Source organism: Platichthys flesus, chromosome 10 (assembly GCF_949316205.1).
Source record: "Platichthys flesus chromosome 10, fPlaFle2.1, whole genome shotgun sequence".
NCBI classification, from domain to species: Eukaryota; Metazoa; Chordata; class Actinopteri; order Pleuronectiformes; family Pleuronectidae; genus Platichthys; species Platichthys flesus.
The window spans coordinates 25214185-25234825 of NC_084954.1; the positions used below are offsets into that span (position 1 = coordinate 25214185).

At 41.2% G+C, this 20641-nt stretch overlaps 1 protein-coding gene across 3 annotated transcripts in view; it reads left to right on the forward strand.

Annotated features, from left to right (window-relative positions):
* Positions 1 to 16573, forward strand: part of bcl11ba (BCL11 transcription factor B a) — a 36928-nt gene extending 20355 nt beyond the window's left edge. For 2 of the 3 annotated variants that reach the window (XM_062396782.1, XM_062396783.1), the window contains exon 3: positions 11228 to 16573. In XM_062396782.1, coding sequence (XP_062252766.1) covers positions 11228 to 13230 — 2003 coding nt within the window. In that variant the 3' untranslated portion in view covers positions 13231 to 16573. The remainder of the gene's footprint in view (positions 1 to 11227) is intronic. The other variant, XM_062396784.1, reaches the window with a different exon arrangement.
* The last annotated feature ends 4068 nt before the right edge of the window (positions 16574 to 20641 follow it).

Below are 20641 nucleotides of genomic sequence, written 5' to 3' on the forward strand. Positions count from 1 at the left end.
ATCCGAAAGTATGACCACTTGTATAACCCCTCACTGACTGGCGGATTTGTCCGCCAGAAAAAGGCTATGTTGGTTTATAGTGGAAAAATAGTCGTGGACACTGTTTTACTCATGGCAGACTCAAGTACACATTGGAGGTTTAAAAGGAGAAGCTACTCATTCAGTTTGAATGATGTGTCGTCATGTGCTGCCAAACTGCATTGTGGTGCAGGCAGTAGAAGTGAAGGGCAGGCACCAGCCAATCAGATCCCATGAATGTCAATATTCACATGCAGGTACTAGCCAATCAAATGATGCAAATATAGGTTGAGTCTAACATCAGACCTTATGATACCAAGTGACAGCCACACCCACCGCTAAGCGTTAAAGCAACATATAAGTGCTGCATTAATACTTTTCCATCGTGCTGACAATGTTGCAATCTGAAATAATTAAATAATAAAACCAGTGCATTTCTCCTTTAAGAGATGAGGCAGCCTTGTTTTATTGTGCTTCAGAATGTGTGTGTGTGTGTGTGCATGTGTTAGTGTGTGTCTGTGCCTCAGCAAATGAAAACAGATTGGAGTGGTTATGGGAGTAGGCCTGCTTCCAGTTATTGTAGAGACAGCAGGAGGACTGAGAAGCTACTCTTCTGTCGTCCAGAAAAAAAGTTTAGACTTTCATATTTTGTCTAGAATCATCCATACACCAATCAGTATCTGACCATCAACAAATGTAAAAAAAAAGATATGCACAGAATTGAGAAAAAATTCCAGAAGACTGGTGTTTATGGTCACCAGTAATATTAGTCACATGCAGCTGTTATCTCTCACCAAATATTTTGCACAAAACCCTCATAATGAGTTTGACAGACGGGATGAGAGACTGACTGACAGAGAACCAGTTAGATGGCCTGACTGATAAATAACGTTTAGTGTGAAGTACTTATAGTTGAGATGGCTTCATTCTGGCTCCCCCTGCACTCTGTCCCTTTATATTTTCATTGTCTCTGCCTGTCTTTCCATAGCTCACCAGCCATCCAAGCCTTATAAGGGCCTTCAAGACAGACATGTCCCCTCATTCCTCCCTCCATCCCTTTATCCATGCCCTCCTCTAACCTCCGTCTGCTCTGGATCTGCTCTTGTCCTCGACCTGCCCCCCACACACACCACACCACCACACACACTTCTTGCTGCCACATCTGTATAAACAAGTGGAGTCTGACCATAACACTCAGAGCAAAGGATACACTCCTTCATTTCCCCCTCTCTCCTCTCTGCTTCACCTCTTTTTCCACCTCAGCAAACAGTTTCTTTGTACTTCTCTTTCTCTGTGGGTAAAGTTATTCGAGAGAGAGAGAGAGAGAGAGAGAGAGAGAGAGAGAGCGAGAGAGAGAGAGAGGACATCTTTTCTTCCTGATGTCACTGTCAGACAGTGTTGTAATATGTCTCCTTCAGACAGGAGGGGCACTGCTACATCATAGAATGGGATGGGGCTAGGGCGCATGTGTGTGTTCCAGGAGACTCTCACTTGGCAGTGGACATTTTGGACAATCTTCATATAGGGGAAGGGGAGTGGGGTGGGGTGGATTTGGACGGGACAGCCGAAAGGGAGACGTAGGGGATAGAGAGGGTTGATCCAAAAATGTGTTGGACTGTTACCCCGGTTTAATCAGGCTCATGGCAGACTTTGTGTGTTGTGGCTACAGAGACCGAGCCAACTCGTCACCTGACAACATGTCAATGACTAAACCGGCTAGTCCCCACAGAGGAGTATCCTCGCAGGATACTGAACCTGGAGGAAGTTCCTCAGCACACCCGGTCATCGTCTTATACGTCCTGCTGTTGAAATATATCAGTGTCAGCTAGAACAGCTTTTCTTCCATAGGCAGAGTCTAGCTCTTATTTTCATCTTCATCCCACTTTTAATTTAATAAGACTATCAAAAAATCACAATTATAGTTGGATTATCCATTCATCTGTCTGTTTGTCCCATTCTGATGAGTGCAATATTTTAGGAATAAGATTTTTACAATTTTTACAATGAATATTTGGAGGTTCTCCAGAGATCAGTGCATGTCTGAAGGCAGCTTTAGACTCAAGGACGAGCTGGTCAGAATTTGGAGGTCAAAGGTCAAGTAAACTGTGACCTCACACAGCAATTCAATTATTGCAATGATTATTATTATACTTTGTGCATTTTTATTGAATTCCTTCAGTCAACATGAGTGATTGGTTTAGGAGGCAACCATTCTAGTCACACATATTCACCAGAAGTGGTTAAACAGGAACCAGTCAAAAAGGCAACTGTAGTTCAAGCACCAAAATGTTGGGATCCAATTATTCTATCAACATTAGAAAGAAACATTAAGCCCATCTGTATGAGACGATTCTTGACACTGAGATTTATTTTGTGTGTCAGTGAAAACAGAGACGTTTGAAGTGGTAGATGGTCGTGTAGAAAATCTGACCTCCATGTCATAGACCAGACTGTGTATCCTGTCACTGTGTCATATGCTATATTAATAGTTCCCTTCATTGGAACTAAATAATTGCCTCACCTGAACCATGACAAACAGCCCAGAACCAAGGTGTTCCCATACACGTTGCAACCTCATATATTTGTTGGAATGAACACATACATATCGGAACAACCACTGGGGAACTTACTATAAATCTGATAGTAGATTATTTAAAATAAATAAATTAAATGCCCCAGGGGGCTTGGCTTTATTGTTTTAGGCTCACATCAGTAAAGAAAAGCATGAACTCCTCTGAAAATATTAATTTTAATAGCAAACAAACAGATCTTCACATACACAAACAAGACACACACACACACACACACACACAGACTCACACACTCATTCCCAGTGCAGTGGTGCAGTGGTGTGGGCCAGTGTGTGGGATTAGCTGCTATGCTCTGGCACACTCTCCTGGTAATCCCTCTAATTTGTTAACAGTGCACAGAAACAGACACACACACACACATGCACAAACACACATACCTTCACTTGCTGCAGTAGTTTGTTTTGGGTTGTACCGCACCTCCTAATTTTGGCTACCTGCTAAAGTGGTGTGAGGGACAGAGAATCTCTTCTTCCTCTTCCTCCTTCCTTGCTTCTCCTCACCCACTAATGATGAAGCCCTGATCAGCTAAGCCCTACTTTCAAATGCATATCATAAGAATGTCAAAGCCTCCTTCCTCCCGCCACTTCTTGTCTTCACTATCACACACATGGACATGCACATCTTGCACAATGATAATCATTTGCAGGCTGGATAACATACAGAAGATGGGCTCCTCCTGAAGTTCAACACATGCTGGGAAGAACGAAAGTTGTATAGACAGAGGCAGAGTAAAAGACAGTTACAGAGGCAGAGAGAATACAAGAAAACGCAGCTCATGTTGATTCTTTTGACGTTAATGTCTCTGTCTGGGCCAGACCTGCATATTGACATCCACCAGCTCTGTCAGATACCAACACTCACTTTGCTTCCATTCAGCTATCCAATAATTTCCTCAGAACCTTTTGAAACATGAACTCTAAAATGAAAACACATGAACTTCATCTGCTTTAAAATAAGACACATCCTCATGACTCTTCTTGCCACCAAAAGCATAAAGTGTTCCTGTGACAGACTCTTCAAGCCTGGGTATAGATATGTGAACTGAATCAAATCTGCAGATCTGGTGATGTATCCACTGATGACTGGTAAAACAACCGCGCCTATCAGAGCGTTGTTGGTGGGATGAGGAGCTGGGATAATTGTATTCCTGTTCTAAAGCCAGAAAGGAAAAATGTGTATGAAATGGATTGAGGATGAGAGTGACGCCATTCTACAGGTAGTTGGAGGTCAACATACAGCAGTAAGAAATTGTCATTAAAAATGCTCACTGAAGTTTCTTCAAAAAGAAGACATCAGTGAAGATGAAGTCAGTGATAGAGAGCTGAAGCTCCAGGCAGTTTAAACAGGACATTCTATTGTACTTTCAACACTTAATGAATATATATATATATAAGGTATATACATATGTATGTATGTATGTATGTATGTATGTATGTATGTATGTATGTATGTATGTATGTATGTATGTATGTATGTATGTATGTATGTATGTATGTATGTATGTATGTATGTATGTATGTTTGTATGTCTCTATGTATTTCTATGTCTAGATTTAGCCATGGGCAACCATTTGGCTCCTCTTGTCAAGCTGTTGAGATTTAACCTGCAGACAATTCTAACTAAAAGCGGGAAACTAAAACAGAGATAAAAAAGTGTTCAACAGCCTTATTGGGACATGTCAGGAGAACCACATCATTAACTCTGGAGTGGACTGAGGTTCTCCTCTAATGCTTGATTTATATCCATATTTGTTAAGACAAATACCAGGGTAATTTCATGTGAGGGTTTTCTGGAGGTTCCAACCTTGATTTTGACAAAAAAAGAACAGCTCTTAAGATTAGAGGCAAATAGCAGAATTTCTTCTCCCAAATTCCCTATTGTCAATAGTTTAAATGTAAGTGTAAAAGTCTTCATAGACAACTCCATTTTTCCATTCAGCCTTCACGTTCAACACATCATAATTTCGAAAAAATGAATAAAAGAAGAAGAAAATGTGGTATGTATACCCAGCACATGGCATATAGGCTTACAGTAACAGTCTGTATAGCAGCAAGAGGTAAAGGTTTATCTCTTGGTCTTTAGCCAATAGCTAAATATGTGAACTGAGCTCAGGGATGACTCAGTTTCCCCAGAAGGAGTTTTCAGTGTGGCCGAGTAGAGCTGCAGGAGCTGTGAAGTAGCTGCACTGAATCACAGTCTCAGAAGTAGCAGATAAAGCCTGCCCCGTCTCCAGTGTTGGGCTCTGTCGGTGCTGACTCTGTATAGGGTTTTCACACTGTAACAGTTTGTGTCTTGATTAAAGCTGCAGATTTGGATGAGGTTAATAGCTTTGCTCTCAAACCACATCATTCAAAACTAACACACTACTTAATGAATACCAGGAACTAATGATGTCCTTAGGACAGGGCAAGCAAAGAATAAACATTTGTTCACTCTCCTCCACTTGTAAGTGTGTGTGTGTGTGTGTGTGTGTGTGTGTGTGTGTGTGTGTGTGCGTGTGTGTGTGCGCGCCTGGTTAGGGGGCACCTCAAGCTCACACAAATGGTAAAGATGCTTCTGGCTTAGTAATGCAAGAAAACATATCAGGAAACTTTTCACATGCTCACACACACACACACATGTCAGCTTTGCTTTGCGCGCTGATATTTTGGCAGGGATATATTTTCTACTGATTGTGAACATTGCATTCAACGCAAGTAATCGAGTTATCTGACTCATAACCACCGACCAACCACGCTTCATTGTTCTGCAATAGCTTTTTTTCAGCTTTCATTTTCTGCATTCAGCAATCCTGGAGTTCTTTAAAAGTTCCCATTTTAGGGGCCCAAATGTGTGGACTGAAAGTAATTGTTGGGATGTAGCCACACATCCTTCTGTGAATTGTCCCCATTAATCCCCTTTCTTCCCTGTCGAGTCTACTTTGGGATAATTTAATGAAACACCTAAATGTAGAGCGATCTATAAATTAGTAAACTCAACACTGAAACACTGATGGTCTTTAAAATAGAAAATTAAAAAAAAAACACTTGAAAGAAGTAAACAGTAGAAAATCCATAGGTGCAACCATGTTCTGGAGCCAGGATCACATCTGTGTGTCGTGTCTTTGAATTTCCGTGGGTGACATTATTCCCATGTTCCATGCGACAACATTGATTTTACAGTAGGAGTTAACAATAGTGTGGAGTAAATCATTACAACACCAGTAACAATGTGGGTGGAGACACAATATAAGAAGTTAAAGTGAATGTAAAAACATTCATGTCAGCTCAGTTAAGATTGTGAGTCTGCTCTGGCTCTTTATAGTCCCCTGTCACTGTGTCTGCCTTCCATTCAGCTGCCAGCTACAGAAAAAAATCATCATTGTAATCATCTGACACAATAATCCAATGTTGCTCTTCCGACACATTAATCGCACACTTTAAAGCGATCTGCACTTGCTCTTTAATTCTACGTATTTGACCCCCCAAATCTGTAATAGCTGTGATTTAATTTAGCTATTTAACCTGTAATTCCAGCAATATTTATTGAGGAGTGAGGGGGAGAAAATTGGGCCATTAGCCGCCCCAGATGAATACACTGAGATGAAAATGAATGGCGCTAACTGCCAGTTGACCTTCGTACAGGAAATCCGCACTTCCCTCTCTCCCCTTTTTTATTAGCGACAGCCACAGTAATTATAGCAAATTGAATCATAGTGAAAACTGGAATCAGTCAGTAATGAGAGTTTTATGCTGTGTGAAACTAAGCCAGGAAGGAGCAACACACACAAAGGAGAAGAGCGACTGAAGTACGGAAGGATGAGGAGGGAGACTTGGATGTCAGTGTTTATTGTTTCTCCTCCATATGGCTGCTTCTGGGGGACAAATACATACACACACACACACACACATGCACGCACACACACACGCACACGCACATGCACCAAACACACACACACACCAATGCAGAACAGTATGTTTAATGTCAAATGCTAACGCACTGTGACTATGCATGATCGCATTGTTTTTCTTAGCAGTGACTCAACTTCAGCTGTGAAAATATGTGTCTAAAATTATCAATCCTTTAAAAGAAATGTCGGAAAAAAGAAAGTCGTTTTTATCATCCACAATAGAACACATTTTCCTCTTCACTCACACTTGTTGAAACAGTTGGTGCTGCCAGTGTGTGAGACAAAGACAGAGATAATTGTGTGTGTGTGTGAGAGAGAGAGAGAGAGAGAGAGAGAGAGAGAGAGAGAGAGAGAGAGAGAGAGAGAGAGAGAGAGAGAGAGAGAGAGAGAGAGAGAGAGAGAGAGAGAGAGAGAGAGAGATTATGTGAGCCAAAGAAAACACAGGCAAAGGGCCAGACTGCACTTCCACAGATATAGAGCAGCTCTAATAGGAAGCAGAGAGAGAAATAGAGAGTCTCTGACAGACAGAACAATATAACAATGTCTAATTGGAATTTGGTCATTTAGTGCTTTATTTACAAATTTGGGATATTATATATTATATTGTACTGTAATTTATTATTAGTAATTGTAATATTTGACATAATATATATAATATTTTAATTATTTAAAAAAATCTCCAGTTCTGTTACCACGACAGCAATAAATATATTTATCAAAAGGTAATCTAATTTTGCTTATACAAATGTTGTTTTGTTAAAATATTAAAAGCCACATCCCTGTCTGGTGAAATAATCTCTTGTAGGATTCCAGAATCCTCTTAGGAAAAACATCCTCTCATTGTGGCTTAACATGCGAAAATGTTCTGAAGCATTTAAAATGTGAATTCATCTGATTACTGTCAAACTTCTAAAACACTGAATGATAAAGGAGCCATTGTTGGCCATTCTTTTTGAAATAGCAAAGGCCACTTATATTGGTTTAAACAGCTTCTATTACGTCATCTGCAGCGTTTATAGGCAGTCTTTGCAACTTTAAGACCTGCTTAGTGACTTTTTCTCACCCAGTCATGACACTTTGGGATAAACCTTACCTAATTTCAGTCGAACAAAAGCTCAAGCTCAGGTTTTACCTCCACAGACACACCTCTTTGTCTCATTCAACTGACTGGCTTAGAAGTTACTGCTAGTTAACAAGTCTTAGTCGTCTTTGGCTGAGAATCGGTTTGAGTTATTCCACATTGGCTCTGTTGTCTGAAAACACACAAGAACATTTTTAATAAGAACAGTTTTATTCGGACTACAGTGAATCTTAAATAATGTAGGCTATATGTGAAAACAGAGATTGACAGATAAGCAAGCATATGTTAAGCCAGATGTTAATACAATGATACAAATACAATGTCATTATGTCATGCTGATTAGTTAATTTGAGCAGGATAACTCTCTAGTGAAAGTAATATTTCTACAGTGCTTTGTTAGTCATATCGATCACTCAAAGTGCTTAAAGTCGCATTCACCCATTCAGGCACACATACATATACACAGGGCTTCTATATGCAGCACTTTTTCTAATATCATCATTCAGGGAGTAGCCAGGGATCAAACCACTGACCTTTTGGTTAGAGGACAACCCTCTCTACCTCTGTGTATGGACCTAGACTTGTTTAGTATTGCATCCTGCTCTGATTTATAATGCATACGTGTCTGCACCAGCCAGTGGCTGTTGGCATTATGTTTTTCGGTTGTCTGTCCCTACATCCCATTCTTGAGAACACCATATCGCAAGAACGCCTGGCTACAAACATTCACTTTAACTCAAGGATAAACTAATCAAGATCAAAGATCACGGTAAACTCCCAAATATGTGTTTGGCCTCTTTAATGTGATATATAAAGACTTACGTAAGGGAAATTCTTCAGATTTGGCACAAATGGTAACTTGGACGCAATGATGAACTGATCAGATTTTGGTGCTGTAGGTCAAAGGTCAAGGTCACTGTGATCTCATGTTTCTTTGTCTGTAATATATGAGGAATGCCTGAAGGGAATTCTCTAAAATTTGGCACACAAGTTAATTTGGAATCACTGATAACTGATGTATTTGTTAAATCTGGTAGATTTACTTTAAGTAATATTAAGTTTGACATATTTCCACTTTTTAGACTCCCATCTGTAAAGAAAAGCATTGATTCTTCTGAATTATTTCTTCACACACACGCTCTCTCTCCTCAACTTACCCTAGCCATAACTTAACCTTTACCCTAACCTGACCCTAAACGTGACATTAACTTAGTCCTTTTTTGTCCAAATAAGGAAGACAATCTTAATATTAAATACAGGTTCCCACAACACGAGTAATATGGGGAACACATAGCGCACAACCTGGAAATGTACATTCAGTATTTCATAATTCAAACTGTGTGTGTGTGTGTGTCTGTTTGTGCATGCGTGCGTGCGTTTCCGGTGTGTATGTTCAAGTCAGAAACACAGAGAGGAGAGAAGGAAAGAAAGTATCTGCAAATGCCGATGAGGTAGTGTGTTTTTTTCATAGAGAGTTATATGTGTTTTTGTGTGTGACACACAACACTCCATAAAACATGCTCTGTGCATCTTACCAAATAATGTTATGAGCAGTCCTCTCTCTTTCTCTGTCTCTCCCTCTGTTTTTTCATATGGAAATAGGAAATAATGGGGTGATTAAATAGAGTCGTATATTAAAGTACAGCTGACATTAGAATTAGCATAATGTGCTCTCGCCTCAGGCTACATACTTTATTTGCCATCTGCGTTGGTCTCCCTTCCCCCAGGAGGGCACACACACACACACACAATTCCCCCAAACAAATACCCTTACCCATTCATTCCACTGTGGCCAGAGAGAAATGGCGTTTAGTGCAGAAACACATACTTTCTCTATTTCTCTGTCTCTCTCTATCTGTCTCTCTCTCTGTCACTCTCTCTGTCCCACACACACACACAAAAGCACACTCACACACACAAACGCCTCTGTTCCTAATTGTTGGGCAGAAATGAACGTCAGCTGCCCCTTAAATGACTTCTGTCGGCAGATGAGAAGTTCAGCTGAAGGACTGAGGATGGAGGAGCATCTCAGTTCTACCTTCATCCTCAGTCTCTTTTACTCACAGATCAAAGCATTGACTGAAAAGAGAGAGTAACAGAAGGTGCGGGTTCCTATTTTGGTGTTGTGGGTCTTGAGTTTCAGTAGTAAAACAGTGTTTGTGTTTGTATGAGAGAGAGAGAGAGAGAGAGAGAGAGAGAGAGAGAGAGAGAGAGAGAGAGAGAGAGAGAGAGAGACATAGAAAGCGTAGACAGAAAGGTGCAGACAAAAGCTGAGGCGTGGGGAGCTGTTATTTTCATTGTATGTGTGTGTGTGGGTGTGGGGTGGGGGGGGGGGTTTGCTGTCCACTATAATTAAGTCAAAAGGCTTTACAGGACTGTGGAGGTGAACAGCTGTTCCGCCTCTTGCCTTTCCTCCTTAACACACATACGCACTCACAAACCACATTGACTCACACACACGGGCGAGCGACTGGGTGAAATGTTTCAGTGAGGACAGGTTAACTGTCTAACAGGGGGGATATTAAATTACTGAGATGCTTATTGTTGAATTATTTAAGGTAATTTTATTTTGTGCGTTTTTATTTTCAAAAGCCATATATAAAATATAATATTTTGAGGCTTGTGTATACATTTGAGCAACATTTCCATTATTTTATTATTTTGTAATTTTTTCCAATATAATAATAAATAATATCAATACAGAGAGACTGAACTTTAAATCTTCAAACATGTTGTATTTAAATATAACGTTTGCATCTTTATTCTTTCATTTGGGCAGGTGTGGCTCAGGGGGTATAGCGGTACTCCTGAGCCCCTGGCGGCTGTGCCATTCTCATAGAAGAAGGTGGTAAAGTGTTAAAAAAAACTGTACTGTAAAGCGGTCATCAAGACTAGAAAAGCACTATATGAATACAGACCATTTACCATATTCAGCACATTTAATGCTTGTGTGTAGCTTTTATACCTGGTATACTCAAGCTCTCTTTTGTCATGGTGGTAGCAAGCTACTTAGGAATAGCGGGACCCATTCATATGTCCTGTATCTGAAATAAAATTCACACTATAATGTAATAACAAGTCTTCCTCTCAGCTGATTTTATCTCTTCCAAAGATCCAGGAATTTCATAGCTTAGTATTAGATTATCACAGATTCTTTGCTCGTAGGGATTGTCAGTTTTTTTAAATGCATACACATATGTGTATACATCTTCTTTCATGCTTGCTGTAAATCTAAACACACACAAACACACCGTTGCAGTTTGTACTTTGAGAATCACAATACTGTATATGACAGATTTAACGCCTCATGTTGGCCAATCCAGTATCTGTGAGAGGCCACCTCACAATAGCATGATAAGGACTTTATTTGGGACTAATAAATGCATCTTAATCTTAAGTAGCATTTATGTGACTACATGAGTAACTAGAAATAAGCTGTTGTAGAAAGCTATAGTTCCTGACAATTTTAATAATGAATGGTGTCAAGTTTACTAATAAGGTATTTAAAAAAAGGAATAAATGTTTATTTTTGTGACTGAAAATATGTGTTACTTCAGAAGGCTTGTAACACTCATGTTTTAATCGCATCAAATAAATGAGTAGGTCTCGGTTGAAATATTTCAATTATTTTCTCTTTCTGTGTCGCAGGTGGCAGGGATGAGCCTTCTAGCTATATATGTACCACATGCAAACAGCCCTTCCCCAGCGCCTGGTTCCTGCTGCAGCATGCCCAGAACATCCATGGCATTCGCATTTACCTGGAATCCAACCCCTCTAGCACAGCCCTCACTCCCCGCATCACTATGCCTCCGCCCATGGGCAACGACTCCATCCCACAGTCCCCCCTCACCAACTTTCTTAGGGACAACAATCCTTTCCATCTCCTAAGGATGACAGGTCCCCTGCTACGGGAGCCTCCCCCAGGCTTTGTGGAGAACCGCCTTCCCAACACACCTCCGTTTGTCAGCCCCCCTCCCCGCCATCACCTGGACCCCCACCGGTTGGAACGCCTTAGTGCAGAGGAAATGGGCCTCATCTCCCAGCATCCTAGTGCCTTTGAGAGGGTGATGCGGCTAACACCTATGGCCATTGAGTCCCAGTCTATGGACTTCTCCAGACGATTACGTGAGTTGGCAGGGAACAATAACAGTACCACACCACCATTATCACCCAGCAGGGCAAACCCTATGCACCGACTACTAAACCCCAACCCCTTTCAGCCCGGACCAAAATCGCCCTTTCTTAGCACACCCCCTTTACCACCAATTCCCCCAAATAGCACCACTCCTCCCCAGACACAGATCAAGGTCAAGTCCTGTGAGTTCTGCGGTAAGACCTTCAAATTTCAGAGCAACTTGGTTGTGCATCGGCGCAGCCATACCGGAGAAAAACCTTACAAGTGCCAGCTATGTGACCACGCCTGCTCTCAGGCAAGCAAACTGAAACGCCACATGAAGACACACATGCACAAGGCTGGATCCCTGACCGGGCGCTCAGATGATGGACTGTCTACTACGAGCTCTCCAGAGCCAGGTACAAGTGATGTCACAGGTGAGGGCATGAAGAATCGTGACGGGGACTTCCAGGGGGAAGGCAACGAGGAGGAAGAAGAGGAAGAAGAAGAAGAGGAACTTGAGAATGAGAGTCGACCAGAATCCAACTTCAGCATGGAGTCTGAGTTCTACCGCAACAGGGAGAATGGTTCTAAACCATTATCAGAGGAGAAGTCATCACTCGCTCTTGAGAAGATGATGGAGGGTGGGGGCCTCAACTCTATACAGCAGTACAATAATTTAATAGTTGACAATCGTAAAAGGATGCCCTTCTCAAAGAGGGGCTCAGATGGTCTGCGGGAAACTGGAGATGAAGATTCAATGGCTGGCGAAATAGACCACCACCAGCAGGAAGAGAGGACCACCATTAATGGCCGGAACTGTGGCTCTGGTGACTCTTTCTCGGGCCTGTTCCCCCGTAAGCCCACACCCATCACTAGCCCCAGCCTGTCCATCTCTTCAAATAAGAGGATCAAGATTGAGAAGGACTTGGATCTTCCTCCAGCACCCCATATTCCCTCAGAGAACGTCTACTCCCAGTGGTTGGTTGGCTACGCTGCCTCGCGACACTTCATTAAAGACCCTTTCCTAGGTTTCACAGACTCCAGACAATCTCCCTTTGCCACCTCCTCTGAGCACTCATCAGAGAATGGCAGCCTGCGCTTCTCAACACCTCCGGGTGACCTGCTGGATGGTGGCCTTTCAGGCCGCAGCGGCACCGCCAGTGGGGGCAGCACACCGCATCTGGGTGGAGGTCCGGGACCAGGTCGACCTAGCTCCAAGGACAGCAGGAGGTCTGACACCTGCGAATACTGTGGAAAGATCTTCAAGAACTGTAGCAACCTGACGGTGCATCGACGCAGTCACACAGGTGAAAGGCCCTACAAGTGTGAGCTGTGCAACTATGCCTGCGCCCAGAGCTCCAAGCTCACGCGCCACATGAAGACACATGGTCAGCTTGGTAAGGAGGTCTACCGCTGTGACATTTGCCAAATGCCCTTCAGCGTGTACAGCACTCTGGAAAAACACATGAAAAAGTGGCATGGAGAACATTTGATGACCAATGAGGTCAAAATTGAACAAGCAGAGAGAACCTAAAACAGGTTATTTATTTCCATAATCTGTGCCACACTTTGACTTAAAAAAAAAACTAAAAAAAAAAACTAAATGAGGAGCTGGATACTCTTTTTCTGAGATACTCATTTTGGGTTAATTTTGGGTTTTGCCTAAGAAACTGCCAGCTTAAAAAAAAGAAAACCAATTGAAGCTGTTTAAACTGCCTCATCTGGAGTTCCTTTTAAAACAATCAGTCAGTTGAGTTTTAACCTATGTGGAGCCTTTAACTGTGCAATAATTTCTGTATTTATTGGATTTTGTTTTTTGGCATGTGCAGGTAAATTTTTTATTTAGGCTTTTTCTATTTATAATACTTTGACTTTAACTTACTCTTTGTTTTAGTAACCCACATTATAGCTTTAGAACTTTTTCTTTTTTTTTAAAGTCAATTTTAATTATACCCTTCAGGCTGCCACATGTAGGAAAATTGAATATTAAGCTAAAAATGTGCTTTCTTGAAGAGAAGCTGATTTCAATCTTCGAGTTGGCAGTGTTCCTAACTGAGATTGCTAGAATTAGTTTGTTTTGTGTGACGATGATATGCGGACAACAATCCTTGGCCTTGTAGCATGAACTGATTCTTAAACATGTCAATATAATTGGAAATGTAGCACTAAGTGTCATATTTGACAGTAAATGTAAAATCAAAGTGGTTTCTTCCTGAGACCACCATAACCAGCCAGAAGAAACAGATTCTAGATAAGGTAGCTGCTGACAGGTACATAGTACCAAATCTTGACGAAGCTACAACCATCCCTAATCTCTTCTCCTTGCCACACCCCTTCCACTTATTACAAACTAACCTGCATTACATCAATTGATTATATTTAGCATGAAGCAATATGATCTAGGCTATATTATTTATTGAGAGTAAACTGACCACGAAGCCATGCATAATACATAGAGAGATGGAAAAAACAGATATGAGAGCGAGCACAGGGACATCTCAGGGTGAGCAATACTACTTTTATTTATTTATCCCACTCCTGTGTTTCAGAGGCATTTACATTTCATCATATATTGAAATCTTTTGAGACAGTTATGTCCTCTTGCTCTGGCCTACCTGCTTAGTGACAAGCTATATACTATTTCAAAGGGGGGGATAAAATGATTTAGTTAGGTGAGGGCTAAATATATGTGCATACTATGGCAGATGTCAATACTTTAGCTAGATTTCTGCAGGAAATGTATGTCTCACATTTAATTTGTAAAATTTATATAAAAAGAAATGAGCAGTACATTTTGACTTGTATTGTTATAGTGGTTTATCTGATTATGAAGTCACTCTGCAGGAATTTAAATTCTTCAAAGCTACATTTGTATGGGACAATTTTTATGTAGAAGAGCGAAATGTGTATGTTTGCTGAAATAGTAGGACTAAACCAGCAGCACCAGCTCGCTCCATGCTCCTTTTTTAATTTGACATATCATAACCCCCATTTTGATTTCATAATGGTACTTTTTAATTTTTAAATCAGATCTAATTTATTATTTTCAATAAACAAATTACAGAGCTCTTAACAACAGACCTGTTGAGTCAGACACACACAGAAAGATGGTCAGAAAAAGTGACTAAAAGGGTCTAGAGCTTGGGATCTCCTGGCATTGAACTGCCCAGGGTTGTTAGGCATGGCTTTCCCAATGCTGGCACACAAAAAAAATAATGATGACAATAATGATGAATCCAGGACAGTTTTTGTACTGCCATTCAGTTTGACATGAGTGTGCCTTGAATAACAATCTTCTTATTTATTGTCAAAGACAAATGCAACAGATTTATAAAGCATCAAATTGAATAAGATTTTTTTTTGTTGATGTGTAATTTGACATTACAATTATTTAAATCAATACATATGAAACAATGCTGAATTTAGGTTAGGAGTGCCCAGCACACTACTTATGTGTCTGTGTGTACATATTTATTCATATGTACATATAAAGACACACACATATATAGATATATAACAAATTCCTTACTCATAAGAACATGTTTGTCCCTCAACAGAAAATCCCAGGAGTGAACAAAAGCCACACAAAAAGTCAAGGAAGACCTGGACAGAAATCAGGAACTACAGAAGCTAAAAAGGATTTTAGTGAACTGTGTCTTAAAATAAGTTTACAGTATTGAAACAAGTACAAGGGTAAAATAATATTTGTGTGTATGTGTGTTTTGAACAAAAAAGTATTTTTTTTCTAGGTTTGCTTCTAAAGTTCCTCTGAATGCCATACTGGCGACGTGTGTATTGTTTATATATATATCATTTCATTTTTTCCCTTTCTTTAATTTTGGTGACGGGGTTTTAGTATATATATATAAATATATATGAATATATATAACATTTTTCTTGTTTACTGTCAAAGTATACCAGTATTTGTAATATTGGAGAATGCCTGGGCATTTTACAAAAATAGAAAAAATATTGTTTGATTTTTTTATTTTGCAGTCCAATTTAAATTGTGGGACTCTTAAACTGTTTTTGTCACTGTAACTGTATAAGTTTTCAGTTTAAGTAACTTTTATTCTGCCTTGGGTGTAATGAAATAAAAAATAAATGAGATAAAAAATTACAGAGCGGTAACACACTTGGATTTGATAGGGGAGTTCGGGTGCGGGTGGGTGGTTGGTTTGGAGGAAGTAGGGTTCCTCCCTTAAAAACGATGGAGCATTGGTTCTGCTTTTAAGGAAAAGCCCACTGAAAATCCTGACTTGTATCTATTTTCCTGCTTCTGGTATGGAATATTCTTCATGGACAGTTTGAAATACACGTGTAGGCACTCACTGTCTTTAATGAGGAGCTTATCTTTTTTAATTGTAGGCTTTGTGAATAGGGTACTCTGAGTACCTGGGGACGTCTTGCTCTTACACTTGGTGCAAGGGGAGGTGACTTCATTCCAGTGACAAGATACAACCTACAGTCTGCCATGATCTTTTTTCCTTTCATTGGGCAGGATAAACACAACCTAATTCATTTGTACTGTTGTAACGAATCACATTGTACAGAGTGGGGTTAAAACGGTTGCTTGACAGCCTTTTAGTGACAAAAACACAGGTTGATGTTTTGTTTACATTGGATGTACATAGTTTTCTATGACTTCACTGTTATTTGAATTGCTTTTTTTCCCCTTTTATTTGATTGTGATTTCTAACTGGCACTGGCAGTGAATTCCTGTGTTTGGGGGGCGGGTGTGTGTGTGTGTGTGTGTGTGTGTGTGGGGGGGGGTGATTCTTCTGTTTGACCTTTGTGACCTCCATGTCAGTTTTCAGGCACATGCCTCCCCAGTTGATATTTCTCAGCATGAGAACAAAGCACAAATACAAGCTGTTACAATTCTCCACCCTCTGCTTGTTTGTCTCATTTTTGTTCTATGAGCTGATCTCTCAAAAAGAACGACACATTTACAACATGAATAAAAAAATGTATGTGTATTACATGCACTAAGGTTTTACCATCTACAGGCACATTTACTGCTGCTGAACGCTAACACAAGCCAGTAGAAACAAAACAATTCTTGGTGATTAGATTAAAATGAATTAATCCAGTAAAGGGCATTCCATGTATTTCTTATGACAGCAGACTTTTATCATCACACATATTGTAGATTTACTCATTTAATACTCAACAATAATAGAAAATAAAAAGCATTCTAATATTTTTTTCTAGCACTTCCAAGTGTAGTCATTAACAGGACACTTTCAGAAATATGTATATATGTGTGTATGAATAAGAGTATGAAACAATCAGTGCTACCATCGGTTTTTCGTAATTTCTGAATTAGTGTATATCCTGGAGGCCTACTGTAAAGTTCAACAAATAATTTACTGTTATGCTGTTAGGGAGCACTTACACATACGCAATGCTGTAAAACTTGAAAGTTGATGCTTGGTTCTATAATGATTGCGTAATCATTATAATGACAATCATCAATCATTTTGCAAAAGTTGTCTTTCCTGGCCGACTTTGTAACGAGGCTAGTTTGCTTCCCTATCTTTCTCTGCCGTTTCTGCCCAGGCTTAGTTTATCTGGTTTGTGTCCCTGTGAGTAAATAATGTCTGACAACAGGGCGATATCCCACTGCAAAAATCCATGTCAGAAAGGACATGAATGTGATTTGTTTGGCTGATGCCTGTACAACACAAAAAGAGTGACGCAATGGAATCACAATGCAGTTTGGCAACACGTGACATCACACTATGCAGATTGAGGGAGTAGCGTTTCCATTGAAGCCTCCTACATGGCCATGCTCTATCTTAAACTACACATTGCATGATACTTTTTACTGATACTACAGATATATTAGAATTATTTTAGAGCATCTACAATAGAACAGGGATGGAAACACAACTGAGCATGGTCAACAGTCGTGGTGACACAACACTCATGCAAAACACTGACAGTGGTGAGCACATTATTACAGATCAAGTGGCTGGGGTCTGTTGACCAAACACATGAGCTCCTCTTATCAACTATAAAAGTAGCAAAGGAGAGAGATAAAGTTCAATTAAGTTCATTGATGACCCAAGGTTTCTAAAAACTGAATAAATATGTACACAGCACCCCAAACATAATACATGAATGGTTGGAAACATGCACACAAGATGGCTGCTTCCCGAATCCTTTGTCCATTTGGTGAGTAGGTTTTTACAAGTCCTCAGAAATCCTCGCAACATGTGCGCAAGATGCAATACCCACATAGTGGCGGGTCCTTGACTGGGTCAGTGGGAACATTATCATGAGCAAATAGGGAAGGGTAGAAGACAAGTTGTGTGACCAGGTTAGGAATTTAGCCAAGTGTTGATCTCCTAGAGTGATGCCATTTCTTTGAATTTTTACCGAACGCAAATCGAGAAGTAGCAGAAAGATCGGTCGGAGTCAAATATTTAAGAGCTAATTTCAATCATTATGATCACCCTAATCGACCACAGCACCTGTCTTTTCTCCTGTTCTGACTGACGTCCCTCGTCAGAATCTCTGAACCACTTCAGAGGTTGCACTGTTACTAAAATGTTGAACCTTGCCATCAATCTATGGGGCTTAATGCTTTTTGAAGATCAAAATTAATAAAGTACAAATTATGACAATTAAATCGGATACTTAGAAAACTTTTGTCAGCTAATGTGGTATTTAGTTTGACATTACATTACATTTCATTTAGCTGACGCTTTTATCCAAAACGACTTACAATAAGTGCATTCAACCATGAGGGTACAAACCCAGAACAACAAGATTCAAGAAAGTACCATTTCTTCAAGAAAACCAAACTACAAACTGCTATAAGTAAGTGCAATTTAAGCGTTACAAATTGTTTTGTTTAAACTTTTATTCAAGGTATATTCGGAAGAGATGCGTTTTTAGTTTGCAGAGAAAGATATATAGACTTTTTGCTGTCCCGATGTCTCGTTCCACCAGCTCGTTCCACCATTTAGGAGCAAGGACAGCAAACAGTTGTTATTTTGTTGAGTGTTTAGCTCGCAGTGAGGGAGCAACAAGCCGATTGGCAGATGCAGAGCGAAGTGAACGAGCTAGGGTGTAAGGTTTGACCATGTCTTGGATGTAGACTGGACCCGATCCATTCACAGCACAGTAAGCAAATACTAGTGTCTTGAAACGGATACGGGCTGCCAATGGAAACCAGTGAAGGAAGCAGAGGAGCAGAGTAGTGTGAGTGAATTGAGGTAAATTTGAATTTACCTCACAAAGCTTTGCACTCCTATAACTACTAATGATAGCATTTGCAATAGTAAAATATGAAAATACTAAACATCTCTCTTGATAACGGCCCTTTCTTGGAGAGAACAATTTTTCACATCATTGAATTTCACTCTCTGAAGATAAACTAACACATGGAGGTAAATCAGCTTCATAAAATAAGGTCACTGACACTTTTATCACCTGCTTCACAATCAGATTTTCCCTCTGATTCTGATTTAATTTCATCCTTCCACTTTCACTTTGGAGGAGGAAAAAGAAAAAACAAAGAAATCCAGACCAACAATTAGTCTGTGGGAGGCAGGAGTACGGAGTCGGACAGACCGGGGCGAGTTGTGATTTGGCTTGAGTTTCAAGGCAAATGGGTAATTAAGACTTTTCCCTGGTTGGCCTGCACTTTGAAGTCCCCTACAGGGGGGATTATCCCAGCCAAGAGAAAGAGAGTGAGAGCAAAGTAATGAGACTGAATAAAAGAGGGAGAGAAAGGAGTGAAGCCTCGCTTAACAGAGAGATTAAAAATCACATTGGTGTGCATCGCAGGTAAAACAACACCCTGAACATATACCTGTCTGAAACAAATTAGAAAGCAATTACATTAATGTTAAAGCTGAAATTATAATTGATTGAACCGTCACCTTATCGTGGTGGAGAGGTTTGTGTGTCCCTGTGAACCTGAGGGCTGTGTTGTCTGGAGCCTTGTGCTCCTGGTAGGGTCTCTCATGGCAGAGTGGTCTCAGGTGAGGGGCCAGACTAAGAATGGTTCAAAAAGCCTCAATGAATAGCGAAAAAAGAGGAGATGGGACCCGGCCCGGAGGAAGCCCGGGGCCCCCGTCTGGAGCTAGGCCCAGACGGAGGGCTCGATGGCGAGGGCCTGGTGGCCGGGTTTGCCACGGAGCCCGGTCGGGCATAGCCCGAACAAACTACGTGGCACCCCCCCTCTCTTTATCTCATGGGCCCACCACCTGTGGGAAGACCCGTTGGGGTCGGGTGCGCAGCCACATGGGTGGCAGCGAAGGTCAGGGGTCTCGACGGACCAGACCCGGGCGGCAGAAGCTGGCTCTGGGGACGTGGAACGTCACCTCGCTGTGGGGAAAGGAACCGGAGCTTGTGAGGGAGGTGGAGCGCTATCAGTTAGATCTGGTGGGGCTTACCTCCACGCACAGTCTCAGCTCTGGTACCGTACTCCTGGATAAGGGTTGGACTCTATTCTTTTCCGGAGTTGCCAAGGGCGTGAGGCGCCGGGCGGGTGTGGGGATACTCATAAATCCCCGGCTGAGCGCCGCGGTGTTGGAGTTTACCCCGGTAGACGAGAGGGTCGCGTCCCTGCGCCTAAGGGTTGTAGGGGGGAAAACTCTGACTGTTGTTTGTGCGTATGCACCAAACAGAGCTCAGAGTACTCTGCCTTCTTGGAGACCCTGAATGGAGTCCTGTATGGGGCTCCAGTAGGGGACTCCCTAGTTCTGCTGGGTGACTTCAACGCCCACGTGGGCAATGATGGAGACACCTGGAGAGGCGTGGTGGGGAGGAACGGCCTCCCTGATCTGAACCCGAGCGGTTGTTTGTTATTGGACTTCTGTGCTAGTCATGGATTATCCATAACAAACACCATGTTCGAACATAAGGGTGCTCATAAGTGTACCTGGTACCAGAGTACCCTAGGCCGAAGATCAATGATCGATTTTGTG